The 13960-nt window shown below is 38.0% G+C and overlaps 1 protein-coding gene across 1 annotated transcript in view; it reads left to right on the forward strand.

Moving 5' to 3' along the window:
• Positions 1-6371: 6371 nt before the first annotated feature.
• Positions 6372-13960, forward strand: part of lepr (leptin receptor) — a 34562-nt gene continuing 26973 nt past the window's right edge. Inside the window, exons 1-3 of the mRNA XM_059341896.1 lie at positions 6372-6562; positions 12144-12201; positions 13868-13920. Coding sequence (XP_059197879.1) covers positions 12188-12201; positions 13868-13920 — 67 coding nt within the window. The 5' untranslated portion in view covers positions 6372-6562; positions 12144-12187. The remainder of the gene's footprint in view (positions 6563-12143; positions 12202-13867; positions 13921-13960) is intronic.

The following is a 13960-nucleotide window of genomic DNA, read 5'->3' on the forward strand; positions in this document are numbered from 1 at the left end:
ACTTTTTGAGCCTGGGTGAAATAATATATTTCTTGGTGGATCACCTTAAAAGGGCCAAATGGATGACATTAGCCAAATATAATGAAAATAAGAATCAAATTGATTGAGTGAGTATATATATATATATATATCAGTATATATATATATATATATATATATATATATAAAGTATATATAAACAAGATAACATATTCCAAATTTGAACACATAGAGAAATGTAAATATAACAATGAATTAATTAAATTATTAAATAAATAAACATGTGCTTGATATAAAATGAAAAAATATATAAATAGATGTGTCCCTTATAGAGTAAATCTCTGAAAATACTAGAATATATACCTAGGTAACAAGGTATAACATTTAAAATGAATAACAACAGCTGAGCAAACAAATATGAAGTGTTTATAATATGCAGGTTGTGACATGTTGCTAAAACCTACCAAAATAGCCTACGGTGTCACTGATCAATAGCGCTATTAATCATAGATAATCAGATTTTGATTATTTATTTATCTATGTTGGCACCATACAAACATCTTTATATGGGGATTACATACCAAGAGGATGATGTCATTCTTGCACACTGGTTGGGGTGATGTCATTGGAGGGAATGATGTCATCTCTTTGTGAACGCGTGAGGCTGCTGCTGTGTCTCTCTGCTCACGCTCTCCTTCACATCCTTGTCTGATCAGTGAATGTTACATTTTAACCTAAATGTGTATACTTTTCAGAAGGCTGTGAACCTCATATTCATGTATCACTTTAATAATGTGCTGCATCTGAATGGAAAAGTTTCCCAGAAGCAGGAATTTGTGGAAAACGCATATGCTCTAGGGATAATGGTTTGCAGGAACAACCTCATGAACGATTAGCTTTGGCAGCCTGCGTGTTTGTTTTTTCATAAGTCTGTTACTAGAATTTGAGGTATGTTGACTTTATGAGTAATGTCGGCATTAAGTGTGAATAAAACGCCTGTCTGCATGTTTTCCCCACGATTAAAAATTGCTTCCATCAAAAACTATTTCACTTATTTTCATCAGGTTCCAAAATAACCCCAGCTTGTGTTTTATTATTTAATAAACTATTTTTAAAATTGTAAATCTGTGATCAGTCTGTCATCAGTGCCAGTTTTCTACTTATTCGTATCTGTTTGTTAGTTTGATAGAAAGCAGCTGACTCCGACACGTTTCATATCATAAACCATCTGACATTAACAAGACTGTAACAACACTGATGTAGAAACAAAACTGTTCACTTTCACCTGCTGTCTTCTTCACTAACGCTTGTTTTGCTCACTCTGGAGGGATTTTGGATGTGTGTGTGAAACCAGATGCTGCTAATCCCCAACAGTTCCAGCAGCATTCAGTGACAGAGCAACACCAGGCTGCTGACAGTAATGAGCAAATCCGTCTCCATAAAGATCAGTGGGCTATGACGCCGATTAAATAAATGTTCCTTCATGACGCAGGTCAAGGAAATGCGTTTGCAAATGAACCTACTCTTCACATACGCAAATTTATGCAGGCACACAATGACGCATGCTTTCTACGTCATAAAGTTTGATTGTGACTGCAGGCAGCATCTCACTGCAGTGCTCACACACAAAAACTTGTACCACTATACTTGTGTGGGATTGCATTAAGTTTACTCAAACTTTAACAATAACTGGTTCATGCCTAACCTTAATTTAAGATCAGCCTGTGGCCTTTTTGGATTTCATGTTTTCTCTAGTTCGACTCCGGCTTGTGGTTCTTCAGTTTGGAGTTTGCATGTTCTCCCCGTCTCCTCAGGGGTCCTCAGGGGTCCTCAGAGGTCCTCCGGGGTCCTCCAGCTTCCAAGACATGCATGGTTTAATTGGCATAAATGAGAGCATGAAAGGTTGTCTGTCTCTAGTGTCTAGTGAACTAGCGACGGGTTAAATCGGTTAATGGATGGATGCTCTCCATTTCTGCAGAAGCTTCAGTTTCCCCTCACAGTCCAAAGGCATGCAGGTAAGATTAATTGGAAACTCTAAATTGCCCACATGTGTGAATGTCATCGTAGTAGTGTTGGGATGTTTGAGTCTTTTTATTGACTCGGATCACTGACTCTCACTCTCTCTCAAATTGAACAAATCTTTTTTTAAGTCATTTCATTCATTTTAACTAGTTCAGCACCCTCAGCCCTGTGACTGAGCTGCCTGTCATGTGACAAACAAACGAGAGACTCAAACTGCAGGACGCACAGTTGAGTCGCAAACTAATCATCTCCTGTCCTGGCTGAGCTTATGCAGCTGCCATGTGACAAGGGAACGTTCTGCATAAAAAAGTGAACGAAACGGTCATGAATGACACACTACTTCATCGTAGGGCTCGGTATCGGTACTCAGTACCTTTAAAGTATCGTCTGAAATAATCCAGTACCAAGTGTAGAAACTTCTACAGTTAAACAATACCTGCGGTCGATCCTTTTTGTACCCAGACTTTGAGAAAAATATGACTCTACTGCTCTTGGCTAACCATTGCAAATTCTTCTGTGGATGAAATTAGTCCTGAAATACAAAGTAGAAAAGAAAATCATTTGGATAGGTTGGACTGGATTAGTACTTTATGGTTTATGGTTACTAGTTTGGGAACTAGTATTGGTAATGTTTAATGTCTACTTTCCAAATTGTCAACTGAATCTCACCCACTGTGCAATGTTTAAATTAAGGGGACGGAAACTTCTAATCTTGACCCTAAGATCTAGTCCTAAAAAAAATGGTTAAATATGTGGCGACTTGAGGTTTAGTTTTAGTTTTATTTCACATGTAAACATTATAAAACCCATAGATGATAACACATAAAAGTACATGTGTGGGTGCAGCAGAAACCTGTTAAGGCTTAAATGAAAACCACACCCAAAAAACATTAAAATAAGAAAAATACAAGACAAAAAATCAAAATAGTACAAAAATATTTAAAATCATGAAACCAATTACAAAACAATCAAATACATATGTTTGAATCTATTACAAAACAATCAAGTGTAGGGCGTATATGTGGGGTTATAATTAAATAGCAAATAGCAAAGAGTCATCCTGAACATATGAACAAGAATACTTTTAGTTTGAACTAATTGCTTTTGAGAGCAGAGCATTTCATAGTACTCTTTTTGTACACAAACAATTAGAGGTTTGACCCCACAATGCAAACCTTACTTGTACTACAATACTGCACTCACAAAACTAAAGCGAGCACATTCATTGCTTGAAGGTTTACCTTAGCCTAAACACAATCCAAAAAGAAGTCTCAACCATAAAAACCAGAGGTAAATACTCATGTGTACACACACTCATTCACACACTGCTCCCTTTGAAAACCATCCATCAAAAATAGTATGAAGCAGTACGGGATATCCAGTGACAGCATACCAATAAAGCAGATGTAATTAAAGATGTGGCACTGTAAGTTAACACCTCAATTTAATTAGGGTTCACACCTACAGATAGACCAGCCATCAGCTTCTCATCATGATATTCACTTTATAATCACTGCTGCTAACACCAGCATATGACACTTCACATAATGCCACAAGTCTTTTCTGTCTGACAGCCAGTGATTCATTGTTATTATTACTGCACAGTGGTGGTTTGTGCAGACCCCAGTTCTGGGTACATGCATTCAGACAGCTATTGACACAAACAAGCTTCCAGATGTGTTGGGAACATCTTGAACCTGTTTTATTGATCATCTGTGAGGGTAGAGTTGAGAGAGTTGAGAGCTTGTACGCTAGAGAACAAAAAGTAGTAAATACACATGTAAATGTAATGATTCTTTAAAAAATAAATGATGTATAATTCAGACTATTTACAGCACAAATTGAATAGTTACGGCTGTGAATGTATTAATCCATATTTGGACAGCACAGCCATTGGTTTTGTTATAAAATGTATGTATAACTGCAGTTTAAATCATTATTTAGAGTTTATGATCCAGTGCTGATTGCAGAGTCAACACCACATAAAAATATTAAGCCTGTGGGAAACACTGATGAGCACAAATGAGCATTGCTCTTTTCATTTATGTTTCTGAGGACACCATTGGAGAAATGTATGGACACCAGGCAGTAGTGGCAGTATGAAAATACGTTCTGTTTTTTTTCTGGTGTGCCATGGAAATTAAAGTTTTTTTGGGAAAGTATGAATAAAACACTCATTTCAGTCCACACCTCGAGCACAACAAAATCATTCTCTATTCATTTTTCTATGTGGAGTCCCCTGTATGTTTAATAGTCACACAGACATACTTTCCATTCAAATAACAGATTATTGAGTGGACTGTCTGTTTGCATTTGGAAAAGTAGGTTGACTTAGTGGTGTGGTGAAGGGTCCACATCTGGATAGAGACTTTTTTTCCAGTATGCTTTTTGGGAGCATTTTAAAAATAGAAAGAAATAAGAAAGAGTGTCAGCAGCAGAAACCTGAATGAGATCTGCCAGATTGTTTGCACCATGCATTTGTCTTCATTTCACAGCAATCTGTTGATTGTTGTTCCATATGAATACAAGAAATATTTGTTTGTGGAACATCTGTTTGGCTGGGGTGGTTTTTGGTCTGTAGGTCCCTAGAAGTCAGTTTTTAATTATTCTCAAGAGATACAGAAAGCAGAAAGGAGCGGAATTCATAGGAAGACAGATACGTTGGGGAGAATTATAATCATGTCGGTCATCATGTTTCCAGCTGCTTGCTTATCATCACATGCAGCTGGTGGCAAAGCACAACACTATTGGTAACTGAAAGATAAATAAACAACATAGAATATGTATTATTTAACAATGAACAATGTCCAAATGTTACATACCGCTTTGTGTTATGCCATGGAGATGATTGACACCTAATTAAAAATAAAGGATCTTGGTGTTCGTCAGAAACGAAGATTAAATTAAATGAAATGTGGTGACATTTCAAACCGTGGCGTCTAACTCACACCTCACAGATTGTTTTGATTATTTATCCACTCATTAGCAACAGAATAACCACTACATGTGATCCGTGTGCACAGTTGCAAATGCACTTATATGTTTCTTTTTTTTTTTTTTTTAAAGATATTTTTTTGGGCATTTTGTAGCTTTATTGAGAGAGAGAGAGATATTGAGAGTGAAAGGGGGAGACAGAGGGGAAGACATGCGGGAAAGGGCTCTGAGCCGGATTCGAACCTGGGCCGCCCGCTTACGAGGACTGGGCCTTTGTGGTATGCACTCTACCAGGTGTGCCACCGGGAACGCCCCATGTTTCTTTTTTTAATACTTCTTCAGAATTAAGAGAGGAAGTTGCTGTTCCTCAGAGATATTTGGCATGTGCTGGGAGCAAAGCTTTGAATACTCCCCTGGTGACAGCGAAAAACCAAACCATGTTCAAGAAAAACATAACAGAAACAAATACATACATAATTTTGCACATTTAAATCGCCAGTATGTATATATATATAAACACCAAAAGATTGTAATTTGTTGTTATTAACATTAATTGCAAGCACGGCCAGTCTTGGCTCCCACACTGATGCATGAGGAGAGCAGCATTTTAATTTAGTAGTTGGTCAATGCTGATCAATCTCATGAAACTGCTTTCATATTTCATATGCACAATTCAAAATTTTCTAAACCATCCATTTAAGGTTTTCTACTTGATTGTATTACATTAATACCTTGTCAATAACATGTCAACAATCAGAAAGACTTGTCTATCATACATTTTTATAACCAGTTATTTGGTGATCTGTCTAGTATGTAATGTTAATTTGCTGTTTTTTTTCTTTTCTCTTTCTGTGTGTTTTTGTGTGTCTGTCATGTGGTTCTTCTGTGATGTTAATTGGAACTAAGTTGTCTGGTTGTTTACTAGCTATTTTAACCATTAATAAAGTTGCTTTAAAGAAGTACCGTAGTTGGTAGCTACGCAAATAACTTGGTAGCTTAGCAAATATCTTTGTTTTGCTTCGATTTTTTTATTTTCCACACTGCTTGTTATTTCATCAGTCATAATGCATATATATAATACACAAAATATTTGATGTAAAATGTCAATCTGCAAAGCAAAGTTAGTTAGATGTGAATTAAATGCCGCCAAATGGGATAAAGAGTACAACATTTCCTTCCCTAATATAGTGGAACAGACGTATTTGAAACACTCAAGTAAAGTAAAAGCAACCCTACAAGTTGCTTTTGTTTTTTATTTCCCGGACAAATGACTGTTCCAAGAAGCCTCCTGTGTTCGTCCGAAGTGGTAGGATTTCCGGGGGTGTTCCTGAACGCATCACGTGGGCAGGTCGCTGGTTGGAGCCTCTCCTCCTCTCTCAGCTCCAGTGTTCAGTCTCGTTTCTTTACGCCGGGAGGCTCAGCTGCTCTTTCCGTCAACGAAACAGCGTGAGGGACAGAAAACGACCCTGTTTATGGAAATCCTCCTCCTCACCATCATCGCTGTTAGTCTCACACTCAAACATGGACAGTGGACTGACAGATCTTCACTGAGGATTTTAAACTCACCTGGAGTCGGACAAAGAGAAAAACCTGGACTCAAAACCTGAGTGAAACTTCCATGAGTGATGTAAGGATACCTTGTCTTTATTATCCTAATACTTCTCACTTTTAACTCTTCTAATTATCAGATGTGATGTGTTTGCGGTCGGTTGCAAACCGTTCCTGTGACCTTTTGCACTTTCTGCCTGTTTTTCCCACAGAGGTGAGAAATAATTCGCCCACTTCTGTCAAACTGACAGTTTGAAAGGTTTTCTGATGTAATTTGTGGTTTTCCTGTCATTTCTGCTAAATTGAGTTTCACAAATGGCACTTTACAGGAGCGCCGATAGAAAGGTAGATGTGAAAGTGCACTGCATTGTATATTGGTGATTTACATTAACCTCTTTTTAACTTTTCATTCTCTTTCCATTCAGAAAGATGTGTTGTATTATCATTTTCAATTTCTGTCTTGTTCATGTTGCACTTTTCATTCTGGGAAACTGGTCAGGGAGATAATAACCAGTGTACAAGAGCAAACTGTAAAAGAGTAAACGGTGTAAAAGAGAAAAACTTGATAGAAATAGAAAAATGCTTCTCATGATGATGAGGGGGGAAACAAGCCCCGGCGCGCCTCCTGTGCAGAGCAGCTTGGCAGGGAGTGAGTCAGACCTGGATGAATAGTTGGCGAGGTGGAGTCCCTGGAGGACATGGAGAAGAGGGGCAGAGCTTCCTTTTTTTCTTTTTCTTTTTTGCATGTGGAAAATAGTTTTGACATAGTTGTCTTGTTCCTTATTGTTTCCAAAGAATGTGAAGAAGCAGGAGCAAAGACAGGAGGTTCCTTTTTATTACAATAGCCATCGTTGCTGGTTCTTTAGTAACAAGAGATAGTGAGCATCAGCTGACAGAAATGAAGTGTATTTTTATAGCACTACAAGGGTTGCAAGATACTTTGAAAACTATACACAAATTATTTAAAACATCTTTATTAATTCAGTGGTAGGACACTGACTGGATAGATGGTTTATGTGTCTTCAAATATGATTTTCTTCCACAGTAGATGGATACGTAACAAATAGAACAATACAGAAATTGTATATAGAAAGATGAGGGTTAGCACTCTTTACGCCACAGGCTGGATTCTTTATTTAGGCCTACTTAAACCATATATGGCTGCAGGGTCAAGTGGCATTTTCTGCACATATATAACTTCATCCAGCAGGAAGAGGAGTAATGTGCTGGTAGAGTGGATCTAGGATGAGGTGACAATTGAGTTTGAATGCTGGCTAAAGAGAAAAAAAAACTGTAACAGTTTGTTCTTATTGGTGAAAAAACAACAACCCCCAGATGGAATCAAAAAGAAGAACTGACTCTGTGATGTTACTGTACAGAAGAAGATGAAGAAGGAGATGAGGTTGGACAGACAGGTGATTTAGTTCACTGTTGGCTGGTCGGTTGCATTGCCAAGGTATCTGAAAGACTTAACCCCCTCTACCTGCTTTCCTTTGGTGAGAAGAGAGAGACACACCAGTGTTTCGGGGGGCTAAAAGGACTAGTATGTCACTGAATGTGTCCAAGATGTCAGGGGTGTTTATTCCATCTGTCTCTTTTCATCGACTTTCATCTTGTGGTCTCACATCCTTTGTCTTGACCTTCTTGTAGTCTTATTGTTCTCTGTACTCCCCTTGTCTGAAGGGTAAAAAATGACCCGCCATGACTAATTTAAGCCCTAAAATAAAGCAGAATTATTGTATTTAAAACCACAAATCTATTTTCCCATGAAGAAACAGCATGTCTTTCATCAAAAACTTTGTGAATATCTGGATTTTCCCTCTTCACAGTTTAGAGAAACCTAAGGGAAAACATGACTTGAACCACTTTGGCATTATAATTCTTCAGATTACCAACAAAAAAACTAAGCAGCCCAACCTGTAACGTGTGTGAACGACAACATTCATTGGGAGGGCTACACGGTGGTGTAGTGGTTAGCACTCTCGCCTCACAGCTAGAGGGTCGCCGGTTCGCCTCCCGCCTGCGGCTCTTCTGTGTGGAGTTTGCATGTTCTCCCCGTGTCAGCGTGGGTTCCCTCCGGGTACTCCGGCTTCCTCCCACAGTCCAAAAACATGCACTTAGGTTTAATTGGTGACTCTAAATTGCCCGTAGGTGTGAATGAGAGTGTGATTGTCTGTCTCTATGTGTCAGCCCTGCGATAGTCTGGCGTCCTGTCCAGGGTGTACCCCGCCTCTCGCCCAATGACAGCTGGGATAGGCTCCAGCCCCCGCGACCCGATTGCGGATAAGCGGTTAATGGTAATGAATGAATGAATGTTTCATTGGGAAACAGGGTCATTTTTGAGACAACACTTAAGACAACACAACGGTTAAGAGCATCCATTGGCTACTCAGCGCAGTTTTGTTACAGTTAAAGTTGCAATCATGTATTCGTGTATGAATATGGATAGCCTGCAGTGAGTGATTATTATAGCCTCTATGGTTATGCATCTACAACACAAAAGAAGCATGTGGTAGTAAACAAACCGTTGACTGAACCGCATTGTTATGATAAGAGTGCATGTAAAAATGTTAGTGACATTCTGTGTCTTTTGAGTCTTACTACTTGCTATTGGCTTTAACATTTTGACTGTAATATTGTGGCTTGATATGAATATGACACTGTTTATACTGTGACAGAAATCCTATTAATAGATCTGATTGGATTTAATCTTTGTGGGTGGTGGGGCTGGATTGCATCCTAGGCAAAGTTGGATTTCCACTTTTTTTTTTTTTTGCATCAATGTCAAAATGCACCTAGATTTGTCAACTATTATATTTATGGAGAACAGACATTCCTATCTGATATTTTTTTCCATGAACAATTTCTCAATAGAGAAGCTGGGTGCAACGATGACATAAGATCCAAAGATTTTTCTCTTTTTCATCCAAAGTAAATAGAAAGAACCAAAAATCCAGATGGAAAACAAAAACACAGCACAATCAGTTTAAAGTCCACCATGACAAAATAACACAACAAACATCCAGGACACTCAATCATTAACATTATATGGCGATTTTTTTTTTTAGTTAATCAATCACAGTAGCATCCTCTGTGTTCCAGTAAACATGAACAATTGAAACATTTCTACCTGTCAGTATTTATAGATAAGTGATAAAGCTAATACTGTTAATCACTTATCTCAGGAGCTACCTGAAGGTGCTGACAGGTGTATGCTGTACACAGGAAGAGATGTGTTGGAGATCTTATTCAGTCCTGCAGCCTCTCCTCATGTTGCTTTACAGTGCACGATTTACTGATTGACGCTTTTGTTTATTTGGGTCTTAAAACTTGTGTTCAAGATCCACACACATACACAGACTGTGTACTTTGAGGGATTCTTGTGAACTTGACAAAATTAAGCACATAATCACAGATTTACTTACAAATGATCACCTTATCACACACACTGAACAGAGTTACACACACACACACACTGGACAAACTTTAGCACGTTCATGGTGCTGTTTTTCACTGCATGCTGTGCTTGTCTTAGTCTGGCACATCAATGAGTTAATAGACGTGCTCACTGGCTTGTATTACAGTTACACTGCATTCGTTTATTGCCCTGCTGCTCTTGTTTGGCTTCACAATCAGCAGTGGAGAGCTTTATAATGAAGGGCAGTGTCAATCAAAATAAAAGCATAATGTGGTTTTATGAGATGAGAAATACGGAGAAGAAATGAACACATTTTTATCGGCACAATGTCCTGAAGGCATGGATGCTGGATGGCAAAAATGAATAAAACACAGCAGCATCTTATCCAACAGCGTGGTTGTCATTCTAGGAAATGATTCTGTCATATGATGATGACCTCAAGATAAGATTAAGTCTTTGCTTGTGCTCTGTGCCAGAATTTGCTTTCCACAGGAATGAACAGCAGCTCAGGAGTATTTAATTAGTGAAGGTGTCTCAAAGTCGACCGCTGATATAGTCATTTATGCCTGTTTTCCTACTTACTTTTTCAGTCATTAACCTCTCTTGTCATATCAGATACCTGCCTTCCCCCACTGGCCCTGTAGTTGCCCTCAGTGTGTTCCCACATTCCTAATCCCACATTCCTGTATTGGCTTCACTGTAGGCTTGAGCCGGATCATTTTTGTTTTGTTTAGTTTTATTACTGTCAAACATTTTACTTGGGTCTGCAGTATATAACCGTGTTTGTGTACAAAAAAAGTTCTAAAGAAATGTAAAAACTAAGCTTCTGGTGATAGCATTCATTGTAGCATGTTAGTCATATTTCCATCAACAAATTTCTGTGTGCATTTTGAATATTCACATGAGAAAATCTTGATGAAACACCAAAATTGGAATTTTTTCAAAAAAATTGAGGTGGTTTTTCTCTTTAAAAAAAACAAAACTTAATACGCTAAACAGGAGGTGAAAACGCTTTTTCTTAATAAGTTCTGATGTAGTGAACATTTAACTCACATGACTGATCAGCTGTTTCCTCTCTGCCGGTCAACACAAGCTGTATTCAGGAATCTAAGTCCTGAAGATTTCTCTCCATTTTCTCTCGTGGGTGGCCAAAGTTTTCTGATTATTACCTTCTTTTTGTTGTTTTTTCTCTCTTGTGTACAATCTCTACTTCTTCTCCTGTTTACTTACGGATTAGCCCACAGCATTACATTACACTGCCATCTTCTGACCAAAGTACGTTTATGCAGCTTTGTTTATTTGCTCTAAACCAGTTAATGGAAATGTCCGTAATCTATATTTTCTTAAATGAGACATTTCAATTCCAATTTTGCTTGAATATTTTCTTCGACTTTAATGGACACATTGTATTGGATACAATACAGCTACTATTTTGCCTACAATGCTGTGTGTCTAATATCCTATTAGCCTACTTGGTCTTGCTATGTTTAAAAACTTGATATTGAACCAGCTATGTTTGGCTGCAGCGCGGGGCTTATGGCCTTCATGCTGCCAGTGACAGGAGCTCCACACCATTTCGTGTAGCATTAAAAGCATGTTGGAATTTGCAAGCTAGATATCTAACCAGCCAGCTGCTGCATTAGTTATGGTGACCAGATGTCCAGCCAAATACCTGTTAAACAATAAATGTCCCAGTTTTCAACATTCATTTGCAAATTGTACCGGTTGCCATTTGTACTGGATCCCATCCTGTTTCTGTTCTGCTTGGCTGTTACTTTGCTCTCACTGAGTTGCCTTAAACTTCTAACCAAGTAAACTATTGACTGCTTTCATGTGTCTGAGCTTTGCTTCCTGAGTCCACATCTCTGTATGCAGAATGGCTACAGAGGTTAGCGAAGGAGAGTGGGAGGTGCTCTTCACTGCGAGATCTGCCTCAGAAACAGGATGTGTCAAAGTCTTACAAAGTCTTTTAACACCACCACCAGAAAAAACATTGGCTTTGCAATCTGGTTTACCTGGTTCTACTCTTGCTGTTTCATCATTGAAGTCCTGTTTCCTAATCTGTTGCCCATATTTATTCCAGTCACGACACATGTCTTCAGTCCTGCCGGAGTCAAAATTGACTTGCTGCTTCAAATCCCTAAAAACTCTCTCTCTCTCTCTCTCTCTCTCTCTCTCTCTCTCTCTCTCTCTCTCTCTCTCTCTCTCTCTCTCTCTCTCTCTCTCTCTCTTCTCTCCTCAGTGAAATTCGTCCCAGCTGAATCCCAGCTAGGCCATGCTCACGCTATGACCACTACAATGTAAGTATTGCAGTATATTATATAGATTGATCTGCATTGTTGAATTGAATTGACCTTCCCTGCCTGTTGTTAGTATGATTGTTTGTATTGATTAGCATTAACATGAAAAATGTCTTGTTATAACAAAAATACTTACAGTTACATCAGTTAAATACATCAGTTTTCTTTGCCCTGCTGAGTAAGCAAAATGCTGCAGTAATAAACAAATAAAAAGCATAATTTATATTAAAAAAAAATACCATAGTTATGAAATACATGAAGGTGGCATTATTTTCTTTGCAGCCAGGAATGTTTGCAGAGATTATGGTTTTAGACGAAGCGAGATTTCAGGGAAACAAATTAATGAGAAAATTACAGTAAATGTGTTTTTGCTATTTTGCAGGTGAAAATATTTCTAAGCGTGTATCATAACCGGTAAAAGTAATACATTTACATTTGAAGTTACATACAGGACTTTTTTGACAAAAAGTATAAAATTATTATTGCATGGGATTACAATTGAGATTTTTCACTTTAGGACAATGATTATCAACAAGGTGCTCCTCCCAACAACTTAGACAGCTTAAATATATCTCATGGTGAGATCAAGAAAGTGAAAACTAGTTGGTACACGCAAACTGCAGTACAATTGAAGAGTTGATTTGCAAAAACAGATAAAAGCCATTTTAAATAATGAATAAACCAACCTCATTTTAATTGATTTTCTTTTGATTGCACAACAAAAATACATGATTCAGCAAAATTTAAGATACAAACACAACCAACAACCAAAATGGGTCATAAAACAATCATGATTTCAGAAAATAAATCGGAATGGAAATCTGTTTTTGCAAATGAACGGAAATGTGTCTTGTGTAAAATAACTATTGTAAAACTAAAGAATAGAGTTGAATAATATCAAAGTTAAAATCGATTCAAATAGACACACTGATGAAAGGGGAAAGGAGCTCGTTTCACAGGGACGTGGCTTTCAGATGAACCAGAAACCAGCTTGAACATTCCCGGAAGCTTTTCACTCAGCTGTGGTTTCTAAAAAGCCGTTAATGTGAACTACTGACCAGCATCTTGTGTCACAACGCTTCACACTATGTGTCTGATGAGTCACTTCGTCTGTAGAGAAGTTGGTCCACCAGTTCTTCCACTGTACTGTGCAACTTTCTTAAAGCCTAGTTTCCCGGTATAGCTGGCACACATGCCTGAATCCTCCCACTGCTCTCTCATGATGTCACTTCTGTTGTAATCGCATCACATCCGGGATCATAATTCATTGTGTTTTGTCATTAAGCATCAATTGCTTTGAACCGTCCTTTATGTCATGCATAACCTTCAGATCTTCTTTTGATTTCCAGCTAACTCTAAATGAGTCACGTCTTGATTTCAAATAGATCTTATCCCTACAAATTTCACATTTATTTGCACCAGATGAAATTCTGAAAATGCTGCAAAGTGCTGCATGTTTTAGTACCCATTTTATGTATTATGTTGGTGCAGCAACCCTAAATCAACTACTACTTCTTTCTTTCTTTCTTTCTTTCTTTCTTTCTTTCTTTCTTTCTTTCTTTCTTTCTTTCTTTCTTTCTTTCTTTCTTTCTTTCTTTCTTTCTTTCTTTCTTTCTTTCTTTCAGTCCACCACTTCATTATTTACCCTCTCTCTGTCTCTCCACAGGGTTCGGTCTGTAATATTGACAGTCCTGATACATACCGTCCTGGTATCCCACGGTGAGTTCCACCCCAAGCACAACAGCTGTGACAACTCAGT

The sequence above is a fragment of the Centropristis striata genome, chromosome 9 (assembly GCF_030273125.1).
Source record: "Centropristis striata isolate RG_2023a ecotype Rhode Island chromosome 9, C.striata_1.0, whole genome shotgun sequence".
NCBI lineage: Eukaryota > Metazoa > Chordata > Actinopteri > Perciformes > Serranidae > Centropristis > Centropristis striata.